Consider the following 24,890-nt stretch of genomic DNA (forward strand, 5'->3'; position numbering starts at 1 on the left):
GACCAGCCTTTCGTAGTAGACAAATGGTCTGATGCAGAAGTAAATAGAAGTGCAGAAAAAGATTACATGGACATGCCTGTGTATGGAATTACATGAAATAAAAAGTTGAGTACATAAAGAGTAAAAGAAAGTAAACAGTATCTTCAGTTAATCAGTAATACATTATTTCTGCTAACAGTTAGTGTTTAAACTTAAGTAAGAAATTCCGATGTGATTTTTTTTGCGCAGAATTTGGCTAGCTAGCTCTCATTCTACTTTTCCACACTAATTAAAATAAAACTTTTAATCTCCCTGACGCTGGTTATTTTAGGCAACCAGTACAAAGTAAACATCGATGATGGCTGATTAAATTGCGCTTGTGTAGAGGTTTCCATATTGAATTTGCACGAAGACGATCTGGGTTTAATTCCGATGTCTGAATTTTCATTCTCATTTCAGCTGAAATTTACGTTTATTAATGATGTTTGACGTTTTTCTCTCTGTGTGAATTCTGCGCTATTTTAATTTTTTTAAAATAAATATTGAAAGTCCTTGCATTTTTTAAAGACCCTAATTACATATTTAGGCGTCTTTACTACGAGCATATATAAACGTTATTTTACATGAAGAATATCACATATAAGAATGGTTATTCGGATGGAAGACCTCTCGTTGCTCGCAACGAGTTTCTAGTTGTTATTCTTATTTTTTTGACAAATTTTGTGCACGCGATATCTCGAGAACTATTCAGTGGTTTATCATCAAACTTTCAGAGATAATGCGCTATTAAATGCCATTGTTACATTTGGAAGATTTTTTGAATAATTCGCTTCCGGTTTCAAGTTATGGACAGTTTTCTGATTTTAAAATGAAATTTTGTCGCCCCTTTGTTGCAAAAATGATAAAAGATATGAACTGGAGACTTGTTAGAGGGTATAGGGCATGTCTTTTAGATATGCAGAATCTCCTTTTCGTGCGTCGTCATTACTTCCGGTCGCTACCGGAAGCGAATTAAAAAATTATTTTTTTCCAATTTTTTTGTTTCTCAATATTTTTCTATGATTTTAGAATGGTTAATAGAGATGCTTATCGAAATATGTAATATATATTTGTGTATATAAATGTCCATCGGAAGTAGGTTAAAAATTAGATTTTTTTCGATAAAGTTTGTGCACACCAAATCTTGTGAAATATTCAGTGTTTTTTCGTCAAACTTTCAGGAATAATGCGCTGAAAAATCCATTGTTACACTTGTAACTTTTTTTTAAAAATTCGCTTCCGGTTCCAAGTTATGGTCATTTTTCTGATTTTAAAATGAAATTTTGTCGCCCCTTTTTTGTAAAAATGGTAAAAGATATGAACTGGAGACTTGTTAGAGAGTATAGGGCATGTCTTTTAGATATGCAGAATCTCCTTTTCGTGCGTCGTCATTACTTCCGATCGCTACCGGAAGCGAATTAAAAAATCAATTTTTTGTCAACTTTTTTCAAGCTTGAATTTTCGTTTTTATTTTCAGAATCGGACGGAAGACCTCTCATTCTTTCTCTTGACCAAATTTTGTGCACGCGATTTCTCGAGAACTATTCAGTTGTGCAATAAGTAAAATGACCAATATACTTGATATAGCCATAACTTTCATATCTTTTGATGAAATGCTTTGATACTCAGAATATAGAGACATATTATAAGTGTAGACAAGGTGACCTGCTTTTCCTGCACATGCATGCACGTTCACGCGCGTGCATTGCGTAAAATAACCAATATACTTGATATAGCTGTAATTTTTATATTTTTTTTATGAAATGCTTTGATACTCAGAATATAAGCATATATTAATAGTGTAGACAAAATGACACGGTCAGCATGAACATGCATGCACGTGCCCGCATGCGCAGTTAGTGGAGTAAGCAGTATATTTGATATAGGCATCACTTTTGCAATTTTTGATGAAATGCTATGAAACTCTTAACTTGAAGAAATCTTAGAAGTGTTGATAAATATATATATTAACAGTGTAGACAGTATCACATGGTCATCATGCACATGCATGCGCGTGCGTGCAATGCATAAAATTACCAATATACTTGATGTAGAGATAAATTAAATATTTTTTTATGAAATGCTTTGATACTCAGAATATAAAAGTATCTTAACTGTGTTGACAAGATGGCATGGTCATCATGCACATGCATGCAGGTGCGCGCGCTTGCGATGCGTAAAATGACCAATATACTTGATATAGCTATAACTTTTAATTTTATTATGAAATGCGGTGATACTCAAAATATAGAAATATATTAAAAGTGTAGACAAGACAATATGATCATCATGCATAAGTATGCACGTGTGCGCATGTGCAATGCTAAAATGACCAATATACTTGATATAGCCGTGACCTATTTATTTTTTGATGAAATGTTTTGATACTAAGAATATAAAGATATATTAAAAGTATACAATAGGTGACACGTTCATCAAGCACATGAATGTACGTGCGCGAGAGTGTTGTGCGTAAATCGACCAATATACTTGATATGGCCGTAACTTTTATACTTTTTGAGGAAATACTTTGATACTCAGTATTTTAAAATTTATTAAGAATGTAGACAAGATAACATGGTCATCATGGACAGGCATGCAAGTGTGCGCGTGTGCAATGCTATTATGACCAATATACTTGACATAGCTGTAACTTTTCTATTTTTTGTGAAATTTTGATACTCAGAATATAATGATGTATTAATAATTTAAATGAGATGACATCATGCACATGGATGCACGTGCGCGCGTGTACTGAGTTAAAAGACAAATATACTTGATTGCCTTATTTAATGAAGCTTACAGGGAATAAGACACCAAAAGGGAGTTGGGGAGCGTTTGGGGAACATCTGTAACGGTCCCCGTTACAATTAAAACCAGTTCTTGTTTTGTTTGTGGCACCGCGGTCTCAACGTTTCTTCGGGACTGTTCAGTTTTAATGTTCTAAACCGGCGTTACAATTTTAGATATTCGAAAAATTGTATCCAGAAGAGTTAACCTAAGGGAAAGGAGGTTTGAATGTAAGGGAGGGGGGTTATACTTACAAGGTACACCATGATTATGGTACGGGATGTATCCTTCAAGCAGGTGTCGATTAAAAAAACAAGGAATCTTGAATTTAGTATTTGCATCCCTAAATAACTCCTCGACAGATTCATGATAAATGATGGTCATTGATATTCTTTCCAACAATCAATATTTGTAATTACGTAATAGATTAATTAAGGCAATTTAGAAAAAAATGTCAAGGTGTAGAAAAAGAAAGAGACTTCGAAGTTATGAAAAAATATACTCTGTTCCTAATACTTGTTATGTATTTTTGTAAAGATTAGATAAATAAATACGAATTACTAAATAAATTATAATTAATATAATGATTATTTTTTTATTTTCGTACATGTTTATACATTAATAGAAACATTTTTTATGTCCCTTGAAGAAAAAAAAATATTTGTAATGAAAGTGGATGGGAAATGTAAGATAAAAGAAATAATTTACAGATTATTTAGTCAAAACACATTTCTTAGAAAAGAGAGAGATTGATGATGATTAACTTCTCTATTAGTCCCAATTGCGTTGGTACATGTATTATCTTTTTCATACAAACCTGAAAAATTTACACAATGCATAATTTAAATATTTTAAAGGAAATAATTCACTTTGTCAGAATGGATTTAATGTTTCAGATGTATGTTAAAATGTATGTTAAGATATTAACAGTAGTGAAGGAGAAACTTCAAGAATACTACGCAACAATATATTCGAGAAGTGGTGTAAATCAGATGTGGATACTAAAAAATTCCAAGGAACTTTTGGAACATTTGAAATCACAAAATTTTACCAAACTCAACAACATTAAAACTTACGACTTTTCAACTTTATATACAACTAATCCTCACGGTAAATTAAAGTACAGTCTTTCTGACATCGTTGACAGCTGCTTTTTCAATAAAAATGGAACTCCTAAATTTACTTACCTTGTCATTGGTCATTTGCAAAATTACTTTGTTAAAAAACAATCTGATTGTACACACAAGTACTCTGAAGTTGACATTAAAAAGATGCTAGTTTCTGATTGACAATATATATGTGGTTTTCGGAGACCAGGTCCCCCAACAATCTGTTGGAATTCCCATGGGTACAAATTTCGGCCAGTTATTAGCAGACCTATTTTTGTGTTCATATGAAGCAGAATTTGTTAAAAATCTTTTACGTGAAAAGAAGAAAACACTTGGGGTGGCCTTCAACTCGACATTTAGATATATAGACGACGTATTGTCAATAAACAATGGTTATTTCCATTCTTATGTTGACACGATATCCCGGGAGTTTGAGATAAAAGATACCAGAGGGTCTGGCACATTTGTTTCATATTTGGATATTTTACTGGAAAAAGACGTTAATTGTAATCTAACAACAATACATTATGATAAACGTGATGACTTTAACTTTTCAATCGTTAGCTTCCCTTACTTATGCAGCGATATACCCTTATCACCTGCATACAGGGTTTATCTCTCAGTTGATTCGATACGCCAGAGCATGCTCTACGTATGAACAATATCTAAAACGAGGTAAGTTATTGAAAAACAAGTTGATGACACAAGAATATCAGCAGTCTCGATTAAAGTCATCATTTCGCAAGTTCTATTGTCGATACCTTGTCAGCAAATACAAGCTATCATTTAGTCAAATGCTGACTGACTTTTTTTTCAAACTAATTGTTAGGACATTATTTACACACTGAATTGTCGACGGATTTTTCGTTATTTCCCGATCATAACAAGGAGCGGGTGTGACCGGTCGGCAGGGGATGCTCACTCCTCCATGGCACCTGATCCCACCTCTGACGTCTTTGAGGTCCGTGTTTACTCTGCTCTTATTTGTTTAATGTATAATGGAGTTTTGAGCTCGAAGAATGTTCATTATCTCCACATATTTCATCATAACAATAAATAATTATGAAATTTCTAAACAATAAATGTTACCTGAAGAATTTTATCATTTATAAATATCAATTACATTAATAAAAGTAAATCTACGTTTACATTATTGTATATAAACACGCAACGCGTACACACTTACAGCTGTATGTAATCCTATACAAATGTTATGATGAACACCAGATGCCATCAGACATATTGATTGTACGATGCACTGATTGGTCAACTCGCTATCTTGATTGGCAACTCTGTTACGTAATAGTGAGCGCTGGTTGCGCTTTCTGGGTGCGCTTCTGAAGTCGGGGTTCGTTATCGGTGTTCCCTCTGGGTCAGCTTCAGTGCGCTTTAGGCGCTCCGGGTCAGCCCTAGCGAAAAGCGAACCCGGGGTTTGGTTTAGGTTAGGTTGTGTCTAGTCGGTACTATAGTAAAAAAAAATTCTGGTATCTTTTAAAAATATTCTTCACAAGAACCACTGGTCCAAAAAAGTTGAAACTGATGCAAAACCTTTGAATAGTATAAATTCAATTTTTTATTCTAATCTTAACCCCAGGGGGTAGGGTGGGGCCACAATGTAACATCAAAGTTTTACATAAAACATATAATTAAAAAAATTAAAAAATGTTCTTCTCAAGAACAGCAAGGCCATGTTTAATATTGATATGGAAGCATCTTCAGGCAGTGCAGATTCAAATCTGTTCAAATTATGACCCCTGGGAGTTGGGTGGGGCCACAATAAGTGATGAAAGTTTAACATAGGAATTTATAGGAACAAATCTTTAAAAATCATCTTCTCAAGAACAGCAAAGCCATGTTAAGTCATGTTATTATATAAGCACCCTCAGGTAGTGTAGATTCAAGTTTGTTCAAATATGACCCCGAGGTGTAGGTGGGACCACAATGGGCAATCAAAATTTTAAACAGGATATATAGGAAGAATCTTTAAAAATCGTCTTCTCAAGAACAGAAAAGCCTTGATTTGTCATTATTTATATGGAAGCATCCTCAATTTTATAGAACCAAAGTTGTTTAAATCATGCCCCCTGGGGAAGGGTGGGGCCTCAATGGACGATCAAAGTTCTACATAGGAAAAATCTTTATGTGGAAGCATCCTCAGCTAGTGTATATTCAAGAGAGTTCAAATCATGTTCCTGGAATAAGGGCATGGCCTCAATAGAAGATAAAATGTCGGGACCACTAATATATTTTTTTTAAACTTTTCAATACTGAGATGATTTTTTTCTTCTTGGCCAAAGTCCTCAGATAGTTAAGCGATGAGTTTGACTTGAAAAGTACATACTTAGAAGTGCATAATTTTCAACTTTGTATGTTATATTGACAGAAAAAATAAACCAGTATTGCTCTGAATATCCATTTGCTATCTTGAAACACCCTGGAAACTGTGGCTGGTACTACAATTGTTCAGCTGGAGAACAGGCCATTGGGAAATATATTGAGGAGTGTAGATATCCAAAACTGTTCTCGATGATAACAAAGCAGTGTGAGGACTTTAAAAATGTTTATTGTGGCTCCAGGCATGAACCTCAAGCACCTTGTAAGTCACTTTTTATAAATACATTTTAGACTTGGATTATTTAATGATCATTGCTTATTCCTTGGTCACTTAGATAATAAAAATATATTGTATAGGCTGTGGGGGGATATGGGGACAGTAATTATGTATGATTTGTGGTTTAATTTCAATTTACCTACACATTTCTTCAAATAGGTGAATATGTGAGAAACATATGTCCATTGTCTGAGCAGAGTTGTGTCCCTTGCCCAATAAGATTGCCAAGTTGTATAGGACTGCCTGATGGATCGAATGCAATTCCTGGAAATCTTTGGTCAACAAAGTATCTAAGATGCCTTACCAATAGAACTATAGACATTTTGGAATGTAAAGAAGGCTTTTTTCACCCTTATCTAAGGATCTGTGTGGACAAAATATCTCCTTGTGAGTACATGATCTCAATCACTTATAATTAAAATATTTAAATTGCTGATGTATTTGTTTTTAAACATTTCAATATACAGTGGCGCCTCATTAATCTGAACACCGCCCCGAATGAAATCGTCCGGATAATTGAATCGCTTGGATAAGTGAAAACACTTCTCAAGAAAGGCATGTACATATGCACATACTGGTATCAAATGAGAAGGCAAAGTACAAAATCTCTAAAGCCTTGGTTTATTGATTTTATTTTTATAGTTTTAAAAGAACCGATTAATTAAAAAAAAGCATCAAATGTAATTTACATTTAAAAAATACCTTTTTAAAGGAGGTAATTTAACCGTCCCCTTAAATTGTTAATTGTGTGTGACTGCATGGGCTGAACAAATTTTGATCTGCTCCTGTTTTATTTCAACATATTTTATAATTATTCAAGCTCATATGATTCGACAGAACTGTTCAGCATCAACATTGAAAATTACTTATAATTAGGATGGTAGTAACTGATAGAACACTGCAAGCAAACTGAAACGTGTGACCTGTGCAAATATTGTAAACATTCAATGTAAACAAAAGCCATCTTCATTATTGTCAATATTTTTTTCTAGTCTCTTAAATTTTTAATTGAAGAAAATTTAAAAACTTAATTTGCTTCCATAACTGTATTTAAATTCTTTCTAAAGTAATGTAAGTACATTAAATAGAAATATTTTTTGTTGAATCATGTACCTTTTTTAAAAGCTTTCTGAAGAAAACTGTTTCAAATATATTATGTTTTGATAAACGGAAAATTGTATTTTGTTAAGCTTATTCAACTTAAGACCACTATGATGTCCATGGAATTCGTTCCCGAGTTATTATTATTCATTTTATTTCCAACTCTCCAAATTCTCATATATTTATATATCATTAGCAAAATGATTCTGGACGGATTCTTTTTTTTTTTTTTTTTTTTTTGGCTCTTTTTTTCATATACAATGTAATAAAATAATAAACATGCAACAAATTTATCTATATGCAGTAACGTCAATCTGCATCCTTCAAGACAATGTTTTGCAAATCACGAAAAATCACAGTGCATACTATCTACAGGATACAAAACATATGTTCATTACTTTTTCAAAGAAATATGTTACAGGGGATATTACTTTTTGATTATGACATTTGATTAAATAATTTAGATATTTTTAATGAAACTGGACGGATTCTTATTCAATTAATAAACAGTATAAGGTAAATAAAAAAGTATATTCTTTAAGCTTCATGGTAGACGTGTTTATGGATGTTTATTATAAATTGCATATTATTAATTGGAGGTCACGCAATCGCCTTCAAATTTACTGCATGGTCATTGTTTTTACAATAATTATCACTACAAGTAAAAGCTTTACAAAAAAACTTGCCTGACTAAATCAGTATCTATGGAACGTATACGCTAGAGGTGTGCTAATCGTTTACGTCGTCAAGGAGTGACATAGTCGCGATACTTCATTACACAAGATGTTCAATTGTCTTTCTCAAATGTCATAAACAAATATTACAGATTAACGATTATGTAAGACATGCCACTGTTTGGTCATTTATTAGTTACGTTGGGAGGAAAATGCAAATGCGCTTACGTAGATTGGAATTCTGGGAAGAAATTCACACTCTCTTACCAGAGGGCCCGCTTCTTCATGCACAATCTCTGGTCAATCTCTGGTCAGTGATAGATTGACGAGACGGCCTCTTTCTATCTAGAAATTATCACACCACACCCATTCACTAGAACAACCCAAGAAAAATGCGCGAAAATAATTTACTTGTGACATCTGGCGCAAAATGATTGTGTCACCCCTTCCATAGAAGACAAATGGAATGATCCAGTAGTTTAGAAAAGCAGAAAAACATGTTACGCGGATTTGTCCGTATAAAGAATCGCAAAGAATTAACAGGTGTTTGCATAAAAACTGAAGAAGGTAAACGCATCATAATTTTGCATCAGTAATAAGATTCTTTCTTCTGCAAACCGTAGTTGTTAAAATGCAGGTAGCAAATTCCGATGTAAATAAGCTTGCACAAAATCTAGCTAACAAAGTATGATCGCTTAGTTTCGGACCATGGAAAAATTTATCCTTATACTGCCTGACGCACGTGGCGTTCGGCAATAATGCTAGAATAGATAAGTGTGAAGTCATTACTTGAAAAAATTACCTTCCGGATAAACGAGTTATTTTTAGGTGAAATATTGCATTTTATTGTAGAAATTGACAGTTCTGATTCAGAATGTCGGATTAAAGTTCATAGGAAACGATTCTTAACACTAGGATTTCACTTTTTAAGCATAAAGCTATACATGAAAGAATGTTAAAATTACGAGTAGTAATATTTTTTGGCCTTTGTTCTACTGAAAAGTAAAGGTGAAAACTTTTCCACTTGTTACTTTTCTTACCCGCTTATGACGTCACAAGAGCCCACTGATGTAAACGGAGCATTAAACTAATGTATTTCTACCATATTTTATCTAGTTAATTTAAGTTATTTTTGTAAATATAAATGTGTCTATGTTTTCAGGTAAGTTATCTGATTTCGTAGTTCTGTCAATTCAGTCTGAGCGGGTCGTTAATAAGGCGTGGCAACTGAAAAGTGTAGCTTTTTATCGGAGTATGATCCTGATGAATATCCTATATAAAATTACGCTTAAATTAAGCTACAAATTCGATTACTTACTCTACATCAAACCTTTAGAAACAAAAAAAAATATTTCCCTGTTTAATACACATACACGACATACCAAGAGGATTTCATCGTCATTAAAAAAAGTTTTTAAGTCGTTTTTTTTAAGAAAAATCGCACAATGCAACATAGAATAGAGCAATTTATTAAAAGTGACCTTTTCTGCTTAGAATAAACATTTTGATTAAGCCTATAATATTCTGTTAAAGAAAGATATATGACACGTATGTGGGGATTATCCCTAACGTGAATCCCCAAAGTAAGCACGGGGCCAGTGGTATTGAAGTTCATGAAAAGCGCGAACCACTGAAATTGTCAGCGTTTTTGAAGTTTCGTTTTCCCCGATCCGAAACACATATTGCTGTAAAAACGATATAGCAATAGAATCCCTGAGTTTTTGACATGATCTTATTCTTCTCTCTCTCTCTCTCTCTCTCTCTCTCTCTCTCTCTCTCTCTCTATATATATATATATATAAAGAAGAAACGTTGACCCCAGAGCAAATGAGATTGTAACGATGCCATACTTTGTGCAGTCACGGTTTTACTCGACAATATCGATTTTTGAAATACTCGGTATGTATTAGTAAACAGTACAGTCCGTGATCAGTTTGCAAATCCATCCATCATTTGCGAGACTGCAATTTTAATATTAATGTTCTTTTTAACAGGCAATAAATCTTTTGAAATTATATCCTTTACAGGAAAAAAAACGTAAATATAATACACACTGGAAAAATAAATAGGTTTGTATATGATGATAAGTACGGAAGCCCATTGAGGCCAGTTCAGAAAAAGAAATATTTTTTATTGCGTTTAAACGCAATAAGTATTGCGTTTAAACGCAAAACATTGCGTTTAATCGCAATGTATATTGCGTTTAAACGCAAAACACTTTGCGTTTAATCGCAAAAGATTGCGTTTAAACGCAATCTTTTGCGTTTAAACGCAATAACTGTGCGATTAAACGCAATAATTTTGCGATTTAACGCAATGATTTATGCGTTTAAACGCAATACATTTGCGTTAAAACACAATAATCTTTTAGTTAAAAGGCAGTAATCTTTGTGTTTAAAGGCAGTCATTTGTATCAAACCTTGCAGAGTACAATGGACCCACGCATACTTCTATCTTTTATTTCTTTCTCTTTTTACTTATGAGGAAATTGCGTATTGTTTAGCTTTATAGAATCAGAATTCTCCGATCAAACTCTCTCTGAAAGGATAAATCACTAATAAGAATTTATAGAGGAGAAAAAAAATGTCGGGTTGTAAAAACAGAGGCAACCTTATTCTCTACATTCTTAATGAAGTTTTGGTCAGTTGCTCTGTTAAAAAAACTGTCCCCTACGTTGCGGTCACAATTTTAACCCATGTATAAAGGGATTTTTGGAAAGGACTGAGGAAATGTTGGAATTACGTACAACATGTTGAAATATTTAGACTTGAATGTACATTAATAACCCTTCCTATGGTTGCATATAGTAAACACAAGAACATATGTGATGGATTTATATGAGATCAAAATCAAAATCAAATGAAAACAGATTGATCGATGTGCACTACATGTATCAAATTGACAAGTGCTATTGATACCACTGAAACATTCTCTATAAGTTGTGATATACGTAAGCAATTGATCAGACTCTTCATTAAGAGCTTTGGGTTCTAATACATTGAAGACATTCAGGTTATTAGGATGCCAATGTTTTACTACAATTTTCAAAAACTGGAAAATTTTGCAAAAAGACACAGAACAAATACAGTATCATTGTGTTTAAATGCAAAACAAATCCTTATAAGGAAGGTTTATTGCGTTTAAACACAAAGATTATTGCGTTTAATCGCAAAAATTATTGTGTTTAATCGCAATACTATTGCGTTTAATCGCAAAAGTATTGCGTTTAATCGCAAAAATTATTGCGTTTTAACGCAAAAATTATTGCGTTTAAACGCAAAAATATTATTGCGTTTAAACGCAAAAAGTATTGCGTTTAATCGCAATCTTTTGCGTTTAAACGAAAAGTGTTTTGCGTTTAAACGCAATATACATTGCGATAAATCGCAATCCTTTGCGTTTAAACGCAATGATTATTGCGATTAAACGCAATGTTTTGCGTTTAAACGCAATAATTATTGCGTTTCAACGCAATAAAACATATTTCTTTCTCTGAACTGGCCTCAACGGGCTTCCGTAGACAAGTACTGATCTTTGATAAATATCTTTTATAAATATTTTAACAAATTGACGGGAAAAATACCTACCTTTTTTGGTATTTTATGTATTAAATTTTACTAATTAAAAAAAGTGTCGATTTCTAATTAATTCAATATCTACATTTGGTAGAATCCTTATTCTTCATAGAAATATTTCCACATGTTAGAGCTGACTTTTTTGAAATACATAGGTCTACATGTTTAAACGTCGTTTGTACTAACTCGCATATATACAAGTTTACGTATAGTTCTTGCCAGAATTGTTTTTAACCCATCAGCAGTGTGCTTGAAAATGACACGATTAAAAACTTTCAAGGACTTTCAATTACAAAAAGAAAGAATTAACAAGAGGAAAGGGGGGGGGGGCGCCAGAGATCGGGTATTGGTGGTGATGTACATGAGTAAGTGAATATAAAGACAGTGTCAAATGATAAGAATTGATAAAATTGTAAAAAAAAAAAAAAAACAAAAAAACAAAAAAAAAAACAGTAACACAAGAAATTTTTTATTGTTTTTTTTAAAGCCATGTGCTGCTACACAACAGGTACGTATCGTTTGTCAAGAACAGTGTCATACTGACAGTACGTGTTGGACTCTGTGTGAAAGTAAAAGTAGGTTGTAAATAAATGATTTCATTAAAACAACTGCCCTGGTTATGAAAAATGAATTCATTCTCGCTCTCCCTTCTTTCTCTTTTCCGATCGCTCTATTTTTCTCTCAATAGGTCGAAGTGTCAAACGATGAAAATGGTCACATTTTGCGGACTGATAAAACATGCAAACATCTTGCAAATATGCAATGGAATTTTTAAAAAGAAATACTAGCCTGTTTGAAGATCGTATATTTATACAAGGTTTTAGCCATGATTATGATATTCTTTAAAATAAGCTGCAAAATGACATGATAGTTTGTAAACATTGCATAGCTTTGAACAGCGACTGGGCCTTACTGACGTCATATGCTGAGATAAGCAACGTTAGTCAAAGTGAATTTTCACGACTGAGTAATTTTGATCGACTGTGCTGTAGCTATCTTGCGTAAAAAATCCAAAAAAAAAAAAAACAATTTCAGTTTTATTTTACTAGCTCAGATGAACTTATTCCCGTATGCAACTCTATATGTTCAGGTTATTGTCTCCTATGACCTTTAATGAGACAGAATAACTTGGAAAAAATCGGTTCCCAAAAATATTGTCCATAAGATGCAGCATCCGGATTAATGGTGTTTGGATTAACGCGGCACCACTCTAATTGTCAAAAAAAAATTTCATAATCTATTATTCCATAAAATGACATACTGTGAAATCACTAATTTTCGGGGGGGGGGGGTTAATTTTCGGAGAAACCCACGAATTCATGTCCACCACGAAATGTTAAATGTAATATACAAAACTACTCAGCAATCCTTCATCAACGAAATCAAATCCCCACGAACACATAATTACCCCTCAAACCACGAAATTAGACCCCGCGAAGATATGTGATATTACAGTAAATAGCATCATCTCATTAGAGAGACATAAAGTTTATCAATAAAATGTGTCTTTTTCAGCTTTTGTGTCAGAATTCTGCAAGACACACCCAGCTGCTGTGGTGGCTAGCAGCATTAATTGTGCTCAGTTTATAAACTGTACCAAACGCAGTGAGGGTTTTATTTTAGAATGTAAATATCCTGACCTTTTCTCAGCCAGTAGCCGGAAGTGTCAGACTTTTACTGAAGTGCAGTGTAGAGGAATTATAGAACCCCAGGCCCCATGTATGTTTTAATTATACCCCAATCCGAAGAAGAGGGGGTGTACTGTTTTACCTTTGTGTGTGTGTGTGTCTGCCTGTCCGTCTGTGTTTCTGTTTGTCCGTAACAAATGTTCGTCACAGTTTTCTAAGCAACTACTCATCGCAGATGTTTCTATATGAGTGAAAAATTCTCGAATGGGACGTAAAACAACATACAATCAATCTTTGCAGATGCTTAAAATTTTAGCACACTCCTTGTTTAGGGATGCCTTATGGTGGGATTCATTTTCGTACGAATCCGATGCCAACTTTCTGTTTTTCTGTGCGTCTTTTCGTTCAAATTTTCGTCGCAGTTTTCTCAGCTTTTACTCATTGCAGATGCTTGAAATTTCACCACACTCTTTGTTAAGGCATGCCATATGGTGGATTCATTTTCGCACGAATCCGGTGTCGACTTCCTGTTTATCCGTGTACTGTCCGGAGCTGTTTGTCCGTAATAAATTTTATCGCAGTTTTCTCCGCAACTATTCTTTGCAGATGCTCAAAATTTTAGCACACTCTTTGTTTAGGTATTTCATTTGGAGGGATTCATTTTCGTACGAATCTGATGTCAACTTCCTGTTTATCCGTGCGTCTGTCCGTACCAATTTTCTCTCACAGTTTTTTCAGCAGCTACTCATTAAAGATGCTTGAAATTTTAGCATACTCTTTGCTTAGGAATGCCATATAGTGGGATTCATTTTTGAACGAATCCGATATCAACCTCCTGTTTGTCCGTGCATCTGTTCGTACCAAATTTCCATAGCAGTTCTCTCAGCAACTACTCATTGCAATTCATATGATAGCATATATTCACATCAGAGCGGGGGTATAACTAGTGAGGATTGGCTCACAGACTTCTTGATTCTAAAAATTTGTTGCTCACCTGAGCTGAAGGCTCAAATAAACTTTCCTGATCTCATGTTGTCTGGTGTCCATCCATCTGTCTGTAGACTTTTTTCAGACTTCTCCAGAAACACTGGGCAAATTTCACCCAAGTTAGCTTCAAAGCATCCTTGGGTAAAGGGAATTCAATTAAGATTATTCAATGAAACAGCAACATCCTCTTTCAAGGAATATGATTTATGAAAATTTTTGGCTTCATTTGAAATTTTTCTTTGGAACCATTGGGCTAGAAAAACAAAAAGCCAAAACTTGTAAACTTGCATGAAAGCTTCCTTATCATATTTGTTCAAATCATGGCCTTGGGAACAATAAGTAATTTGAGTATTAAATTGGAATACATGTATATAGTAAAATAAAGATTCTTTAGAAAGCTGAGCCACGATTAGTCGTACAAATATGGAAGCACCCTCAAGTACTGGAGACTCATATTTATTCAATTCATGGTTCCCATAATATAGGATGGGGCCACAATAGGAAATCTGACTTTCAAACTGGATTCAATAAGGGTCTCCTTATTACAGCAGTTGTTTTATAATTAAGTTAGAATGCTTATTGTGTTTTAAATTTAAGCCACAAAACCATTTCTTTACAAATTTATACAAAATAGGAAGGTTTATTTCAATGCGCAAAAGTGCTGGAACTTGTAATTAGGATGTAAAAATAAATTTTGGCCAAAAAATATATACTCTGTTTTTTGCTCACCTGAACTGAAAATTCAATCGAGCTTTTCTGATCATCCGTTGTCCGTCGTGCGTCCGTCCGTCTGTCCGTCCGTCTGTTAACTTTTCACATTTTTAACTTCTTCTCAAGAACCACCGGGCCATTTCTAACCAAAAGTAATACAATGCATCACTGGATAAAAGGAATACAATGCATCACTGGATAAAAGGAATCCTAAATTGTTAAAATGAAGGGCCAAGCCCCCTTCCAAGGGGAGACAATTAAAAAAAGGCAAAAGTAGGGTGGGGTCAATAAAAATCTTCTGCTCAAGAACCACTGGACCAGGAAAGCTGAAACTTATGTGGAAGCTTTGTGAGGTAGAGTAGATTCTAAATTGTTCAAAACATGGCCCCGTTGGTAGGGTTGGACCACAATAGGGAATTAAAATTTTACATTGAAATATATAGGAAAATCTTCTTCTCAAGAGCCGGTTCGAATCCCATTGTGGGACGTGGAGACCGGTCCTTCGGATGAGACCGTATAAACCAAGGTCCCGTGTCGCAGTAGGTGCTGGCACGAAAAAGATCCCTCACTGGTCATTGGCCCTGAGTGCCGAGCAAAGGTAAAAAATTTGGAGCTCTCCACCGGCAAGTGGTGGCGTCTACATATAAGTGAAAAAATCTCGAGAGGGACGTTAAACAACAAACAAACTAAACGAGCCACTGGGCCAAAAAAGCTGAATCATATGTGGAAGGTTCCTGAGGTAATGTATATGACCACAATGGATGATCAAAGTTTTACATAGGAATGCATTGGGAAAATCCTAAAAAAAAGCTTCTCAAGAACAGCAAAGCCTTGATTAAGCGTATTCAATCGGAAGCATCCTCAGGTAGTGTCGATTCAAGTTTATTCAAATCATGAATCCAGGGAGTAAGTTCCATACAGGCAATCAAAGTTTTAGGAATGCATAGGAAAAATCTTTAAATAATCTTATTCATAATTGTTTAAATTATGGCTGCCAAGGAGTAGAGATGGACCACAACAGGGAATCAAAGTTATAGAAAAGAATTTATAGGATATATCAATAAAGGTTTCTTTTAAAAAACAATAAAGCCATGATTAGTCGTAGGAAGTCAGATGCATCTTCGGGTAGTGAAGATTCAAGTTTATTCAAATCATGTCCCTAACAATAGGGCAAAGGAACAATAGGAGATAAATGATATAGGAAAATTACTAAAGCCATGATTTGTCAAAAGAAATATGGAAGCATCCTTAGGTATGTAGATTCAAATTTGTTCGAATCAACTCCCCTCCCCCAATAATACATTTATATGTAAACGTTTCAATACTGAACAGATTTCTGCTTTTACCTAGCAAAGGAGCCTGTGTGAGCGATGTGGCCCATATGCCTCTAGTTTAAATTTAAAAATGAAAGTATGATGAATGTGCTAATATTGTTGCTTTTTCGAAGAATATTGAATAAAATGATATTGTATTTTTACAAGGTTCTTACAAACAGAATTTATGCATGGCAACAGATTCAAGTTGTCTACCCTGCCCTCAGCGATTTCCTAGCTGTGTAGGCTTAGATGATGGTTACCATGGCTTTTTCGGTCAGGAGTGGTACTCAATGTACTTCCAGTGCTATAAAAACAGGACAATTGATGTTTTGAATTGCAATGGCTACTTCGATCCTTCTACGAAAAAATGTATAGAAAAAATACTTCCAGGTATATAGACATGCTATTACATTAAGTTTCATTTATATTAATCAATAATTTTTGTATGGGGGATGGGATAAATTTAAAGCAGGTCAGTGTCCAAGTACTTATAGCTTGTACTTTCATTACAATTGCAGGGATAATTCCACTTAAAGTAAAAAAAAAAAGTCGCCCGCTTGGTGCAGTGGTAAGAGCGTCTGCTCTAGAGTGGCGGAGCAAGGAGTTGATGCTTACGTCGCAGGTTCGAATCCCACTGGACGTGGAGATTGGTCTTTTGGATGAAACCGTATAAACTGAGGTCGAAAAAGATCCCTCACTGCTCAATGGCCCTGAGTGCCGAGCATAGGTCAAAATTCGCAGCTCTCCAGCGGCAAGTGGTGGCGTCTCCATAAGAGTGAAAAATTTTTGTATGGGGGATGGGATAAATTTAATTCTAGACCCCTCAACATGACTACAGTGTTTTTGTTTGTTGTTTAATGTTCCTCTCGAGAATTTTTCACTCACATGGAAACGCCACCACTTGCCGATGGACGGCTGCAAATATATACTTATACTAGGCAACAGGGCCATTGAGCAGTGAGGAATCTACTGCGACACGGGACTTCAGTTCATACGGTCTCATCCGACGGACTAGTCTCCGCGTCCCGCGACGTTAGGATCAGCTCCCTACTCTGCGACTCTTGAGCAGATGTTCTAACCATGTACTGCGCCACGCGAGCGACTGACTTAAGTTTTTTCATGGTATTTGGAAAAAGCTTGTTTGTATCATCTTTCCTCAATATATATAACATTGCCTTGTCCAATTAAACTCAGGGTTGTCCCTAAGACCCGGCGGCCAGGGAATTTTCCCGCCTATAATGATGTAATTCCCCGGTTATTTTGGAATTCCTCCTTAACTCCCCAAATGGGGAGGAGTCCCAGATCCCTTTCTACTTTTTAAATATCCCTTCTATTTCAATACTTATGGACAACCCTGAAACTATGTGATACAAGAGTATATTTTATTCCAATTACTTGTGTAATATAACCTGAATATCTTTTAATTGGGGTTTCCAACAAAAAACCCTTCTTTATACATTTTTAGGTCACCTGAGTTTACCCAGGAGACCTATTGCTATCCGTTTTCGTCCGTCGGCGCGCGTCGTTTTTTAACATGTGAACATTTTAAGCTTTTCCTCTGAAACCGCTCAACCAATTTCAACCAATTTTGGCTTATAGCATCTATGGGTAAAGGGGAATAACAAAATTTGTGAATTTCGTGATTACTGCCCTCTTCTCCCCCCTGGGGCCTGAGGGATGGGTCCAAAACCACTAAAATTAATGCAATCTTTATAAAATTTTCTTCTTTACTCCTGGATATCAAGCAGTCAAACTGTTGGCATGATTGTTATATGTATTGAACCCTCTACCAAAATTGTGAAATTCATGGCCCCAGGGTCAGGGGTTCTAGCGCTAGGGCGGGGCTGTAATGATTATATAGTGAAAATGCATTAATCCTTTAAAAATCATCTCCTCTGCTCCTGGGTATTTAGCCGATGAACTAAGTACATAGGTATGATGATGAGGTTGGCATCTTTTAAAATTGTGAATTTCATGGTCCCTGGGTCAGGGGTTCTGGTGTTAGGGCGGAGCACTAATGATAATATAGTGAAAATACATTAATTTTTGAAAATCTTCTCCTCTGCTCCTGGGTATTAAGCCGATGCATTAAATAGATGGTTATAGTAAAGAAGTGTGCCTCTTCTAAAATTATGAATTTCATGGCCCTTTGGTCAGGGGTTTGGTGTAAGGGCGGGGCTCTATTGATCATATAGTGAAAATGCATGAATTTTATAAAAATCTTCTTCCCTCCCCTTGTATATAATAAAGAAGATAAACTAGGTGCATGGTTATGATGACCAAGGGTGCCTCCTTCAAAATTGCGAAATTTTGGCCCCAGTGTGAGGGGTTCTGCGGGAGGGGGGCTCTATTGATTATATAGTGAAAGTGTATTATTTCTTTGAAAATCTTCTGTGCTCATAGGTATTTAGCAGATAAACCAAGTATATAGTTATGATAAGCAAGGTCACCTCTTCTAAAATTATGAATAGTACAAATCTCTTTTCTGCTTGAACTTTCAGTAAGGCGTGACATTCTCGGCGATACATAATAAGCGTCTCTCAAATGGTGACCTACATTCTCATTGGTTAAGAAATTGATAACATTAGCAACTTTAGATTGTTGTTGACAAACGATGAGATGACATAAGCCACACCTCTTAACTGTTAGAAACGATGTCATTGGTTCCTTACGTCACTCGTTGACGTTTGTCCCATTTTTATCCCATGTGTATTTCACCTGTGAATAAAAAGCTGTGTAAATTTCAGTATTGATGAGCTAATCTGGCAACCAATGAGAATCTATGTCACTATTTAAGAGGCGCTATTTATATCCTTAACAAAAAATACTATAGTAAACTATAGTTAACTATAGTTTACTATAGTTAACTTAGTAAATCAAAGTTCCAAAGTTATCACTATAGTAAATCAAAGTTCCAAAGTTTTTACAATAGTAAATCAAAGTTCCAAAGTTTTCACTATAGTAAATCAAAGTTCCAAAGTTTTTACCACAGTTAATCAAAGTTCCAAAGTTTTCACTACAGTAAATCAAAGTTCCAAAGTTTTTACTATAGTAAATCAAAGTTCCAAAGTTTTTACTATACTTAATCAACGTATTTAAGTTTTTTCATTAGTTTAACAACTTATGTATTTTTATCAATTTATTTTTATTATTTAGCCGTTTTAGGGGAGGGGTTGGTTATGGGGTTGGCTGGGGCTGGTTTTTGTTGTACATCTTTATTTAATATACAAAGTAGTTAATTCAAATGCAATATTTACATTTATAAATTAAAAAAAATACATGTTGACTGAAGTTGATGAAGCAGATATTTTGATTCTAAATGACACATTATTTTTTATAATATATTATTTTTCCTCCATAAATAAGACTTACGTTACATCTGCATAACATTAAAATTGAATAAATTGAAATGAATATTGCTTATTTATTGGCGCAAGCGACAACCTTTACATTAAAATTCATATCTTTTTTTTTACATTATTCCTTTAGAGGAAGGGTCGGGTCTTAAAATGTTCTCTAAGATTCATACACTATTATAAAATCTACTTTCTTCATAAAGCTCAATGAAACTAAATATATTCATCTGTATATATATATATATATATATATATATATATATATATATATATATATATATATATATATATATATATATATAGTAAAACTCGTTTAGTATGAACACGGATATAGCGAATTCACGGACATAACAAGGTTTTTCGGGGTCCCCGACAAAATTCTTAACAATTCTTTGTTAAATAATTTTACAGATATAACGAACTCTGATATAACATATATATATATATATATATATATATATATATATATATATATATATATATATATATATATATATATATATATATATATAACAGATGAATATATTTAGTTTCATTGAGCTTTATGAAGAAAGTAGATTTTTATTATAGTGTATATATTTTTTTGAACAATTTTATTTTCTTAAATGTACTGAAGTGTAGCAATCATAAACGTTACTACACAAAAACGAATGAATGAAAACTTTTTTTATTATTATTTAAACTGAGTAAATAAAAAAAAAGATGAATGATAGGTAAATGAGGCATTTTGGGCTATTAGTCCAACCTGCATTCTCTGTAAACATCCATATTGCAAAGATGTACAGTTAAGTCCATTACCAATTGTCATGATAACTGTTACTGATTTTATAATCAACTAATCTCTAAAATTGCATTAAAGTAAATTAAACACTATTTACAAAATGTCGGTACTCATTTCCCCAGATGTATTGCATCACTTATTGTTATAGCTCAAGGATACGATATCCCATGTTGATTCCTACTGAGCTTTTAAGAACTGCTGCTGTACAAACGGCTTTTCAGGAGAATATTTGTTACATATTCCTCTCTAAATAATATTAGTAAGATCCTTTGTAACATTTATAATATATTTTTTATTCATTTTTGCTATTGAATAAAGTCGGTAGAGTTAAAAAAAAAATCAGAAATTGAATTTTTTTTTTTCAAATTCCTCAAAAATTGGGGTCGGCTAATCCGTAAACCTAGAAATAAAGAAGAAAAATTATGGCCTTATGTGGAATCTTCCTGAAATAATGTAGATTTTAAATTGTTCATATCTTGGCCCCCAGGGTTAGGGTGGAGCCACAGTAGGGAAAACAAGTTTTACACTAAAATATATGGAAAAAAATCTTTGAAAATCTTTTAAAGAACCACAGTTGTAAGGTAATTTAAATTAAAAATCAATTTGATTGAATCACGTTCCCTACAAATAGGGCGGGGCTAGAGGGGGGGGGATCTTATGAAGAACAGAGGGGAAAAGTGACTCAAATGAGTATTGCGGCCAATCGGCCCCTTGTTCTGATTGCAATAAATTTTGCCACAATAAGAGACAATACCAAGGATTAGTATTCTATTTATTGTTGTTGCAAAGTTTTTAGGTCCAAGTGCTACTTTTCTTTTCCTTTGTTATAAGTGCAAACCAGTAGAATACAGTCTCGTCAGAGACTTCTGGTTTTCCTTTCAACATAGGGTTCCATGCAATCTGACGTTCTAGAAAATTTTATCGGAAAATAGTCGTAAAAGACTAAGATCGCGGAATTGCGAAAAGGATTTACACATTTTGTGTTTTAATAATTTGTTTCTTTTGTATCTTTTGTATCACTTAAATCAAATCATTGAATAATTCATTAATGACGTTTTATCAAATAATTAAACGATTGCTTGTTGTCAGTTTCATTAAAAATTGCCAGTAACTTAGATCCGCCAACCGGAAGCGCCACTGTACTCCGTTTTTGCTATTTCATGGCTGTTTATTGAAAATGACGGTAGATAGTTTGATATTAGTGTAGTGAGTATACACTCTGGTGAAGGCGTTTTGGAGTTCATTTGCAAAATTTATTAATTTATAAGTATGGATTCTTCGAGAGGAATTTTGAAATCTAGCTTTGATTACCTATGTTTAGGACTAAAACATCATTTTTTATGATGGACTTTGGCCAATCACAGTTGATTCCATATGAGTCATTTGGCAGATTTAACTATCTGCGCACACATTACGCCCTAAACTACTTTGTTCATATGCAATAATATAAATCTTACTAACATGTTTTTAAGTACTAACAAGCATTATTTTGATGCAGACGTTTATTCAGTTACATGGTATATAAATTTACATTTTTCTTTGCATGCGTCAGAATTTTATTCGGAAACATTTCCCTCAAGAAAATTTCGGAAAGCACAAAAATGTTCAAGTCAGATTGTATTATGAAAGCGCGACGCACATGTATCCTATTCTATTTATTACATACGTTTACAAAAAAAATAAATCGCATCGATTTCAGTTTAGAAATATTTTGAATTTTACTGTTGTGATGATTAAAAAAAATCCATCTACGTACTATTACGCTATTTCTAATTATAGAATGTATCGATTGATTTTGCACATGCTTCATAATTTGTTTGGAGTTGAGCGGGAAACTTTCATTCGGCAAATTACGTGCAAGGTCATTCAAACCTTTTTCTTAGCCCTAATTTTGCTAGGGATTTTCCTGTACATAAGTACTTAACCTGTTTATAAGATTGATTGATTGATTGTGTGTTGTTTTACGTCCAGTTCAAGAATTTTACACTCATATAGGGACGTCACCATATACCGGTGAAGGTCTTCAAATTTAGACCTGTACTTGGCGCTCAGGGCCATTTATCAGTGGATTTTTTTTTATCGTGCCAACGTCTACCGTGACACGGAGCCTCCCCTAACACAAAAATACTATAGTAAACTATAGTTAACTATAGTTTACTATAATTAAATATAGTTAATCAAAGTTTCAAAGTTTTTACTATAGTAAATCAAAGTTTCAAAGTTTTCACTACAGTAAATCAAAGTATCAAAGTTTTTACTATAGTAAATCAAAGTTTCAATGTTTTTACTATAGTGAATCAAAGTTCCAAAGTTTTCACAATAGTAAATCAAAGTTCCAAAGATTCTTCTATAGTAAATCAAAGTTCCAAAGTTTTTACTATAGTTAATCAAAGTTTCAAAGTATCACTATACTATATCAACGTTTTCACAATAGTTTATCAACTTATGAAAGTATTTAAATATTTTTTTTTTTGCTTATTTTACCGTTTTTTAGGGGGTTTGGGGTGGATGGGTAGGGTCTAGGGATTTTGTACATGTAAATCTAAATTTACATATTAGTTAATTCAAATACAATATTTGCATTTATAAATTAAAAAAAAAAAATTTTACTGAAGTTGATGGAGAAGGTATTTTAGTTCTAAATGACGCGAATTTTATTTTATTGTTAATTATTGTCCTTTCTCCATTAAAAAAGATTTACACTACATCTGCATTAAATTAAATACAGTAAAATGTTGCTCATCTATGGCGCGACAGACAACATTGCTTCGGTAGGGATCGGGTTTATAAAATATTCTCTGAAGCTTCTATAAATTTTGAACATCAAATATCATAAAATGTCAAGAATGAGAATCAAAACATAATTCCATGGATTTTTCTATAGTAAATCAAAGTATCAAAGTTTTTACTATTGTACGTAAATCAAAGTTTCAAAGTTTTTACTAAAGTAAATCAAAGTTCCAAAGTTTTTACTATAGTTTACCAAAGTTCCAAAGTTTTCACTATAGTTAATCAAAGTTCCAAAGTTTTTACTATAGTAAAATTTCACTATAGTAAATGAAAATTTCAAAGTTTTTACTATAGTAAATCAAAGTTTTAAAGTTTTTACTATAGTAATTCAAAGTTCCAAAGTTTTTACATGTACTTTGATACTATAGTTAACTATAGTTAACTATGCTATTTTTTGTTAGGGTCGGTTTTTAAGGTCTCATCCGAAAGACCTTCAACTTTCACTCAAAAGTGCCGAGCGCTTGGCAAAGGAACAGTTCTGTTAATAAGAATAAAAGTTGTTTCAAAATTGACTAGGTACATGCATGAGTACCTAAGTTTTACTTCCTTGCAAATTTGATAGTCAATTTATCTGCATAGTTATGATTCTTTTCCAGTGTGCGCCATAATCTTTTTTCAGCAAAAGGCAAGTTGGGCTAGCAATGGCCAATTTTACTGGGCCAAATCACTTTCTACTACCCCCCCCCCTTTTAGAATATGAAAAATACAGTGACATACACTGTAGTTTTATGTCAGTCCTTTAGATTTATTCAGCAAGGCCCATTTTAGCTCTACTGGTCAGAGACCAGAAGAGCTTATGCGATAGTAAGGTGTCCGTCTCCGTCTATCTCTCTGTCTGTAAACAATTTTTCAAAACGCTACTCCTCCTACAGTTTTGGTCTGATTTCTGCATAACTTGGCAAACAAGTATACACCACTTAGATACATATTTTAAGTTGATTTTGATGAAGGTGATGACATGTTTACTAAAAAAGAAATTTCTGTGAAATTCTTTTAAAACGTTACTCTTCCTACAGTTTTGGTTTAATTTCAATTTAACTTGGCACACAAGTACACTACACTTAGATACATAATTCAGTGTATTAGGTTTTGATTTTTATGAGCGGTGTTGCCATGGTTACTTAAATAAAAATTTCTGTGAAATTCTTTAAAACTCTCCGCCTCCTATAGTTTTTATCTGATTTCAATATAAATTGGCACACAAGTAGACTATACTACGATACATAAATCAGTGCATTGGTTTTTTTGATTTGGAATAAGGGTGTTGTCATGGTTACTAAAAATAGAAATTTCTGTGAAATTCTTTAAAACGCTACTCCTCCTATAGTTTTTATCTGATTTCAATATTACTTGGAACACAATTTGACTACACTGAGATGTATATTTCAGTGCATCAATTTTTGATATTGATAACGGTATTGCCATTGTTACTAAATATAGAAA

At 33.6% G+C, this 24,890-nt stretch overlaps 1 protein-coding gene across 1 annotated transcript in view; it reads left to right on the plus strand.

Annotated features, from left to right (window-relative positions):
- Positions 1-24,890, plus strand: part of LOC133192915 (uncharacterized) — an 804,603-nt gene that overhangs the window by 478,913 nt on the left and 300,800 nt on the right. The window contains 4 exon segments of the mRNA XM_061328921.1: positions 6,301-6,513; positions 6,688-6,915; positions 13,394-13,597; positions 16,686-16,910. Coding sequence (XP_061184905.1) covers positions 6,301-6,513; positions 6,688-6,915; positions 13,394-13,597; positions 16,686-16,910 — 870 coding nt within the window.

Source organism: Saccostrea echinata, unplaced genomic scaffold (genome assembly GCF_033153115.1).
Source record: "Saccostrea echinata isolate AGI-Se365-2 ecotype Australia unplaced genomic scaffold, CSIRO_AGI_Sech_v1 ptg000025l, whole genome shotgun sequence".
Taxonomy (NCBI): Eukaryota; Metazoa; Mollusca; class Bivalvia; order Ostreida; family Ostreidae; genus Saccostrea; species Saccostrea echinata.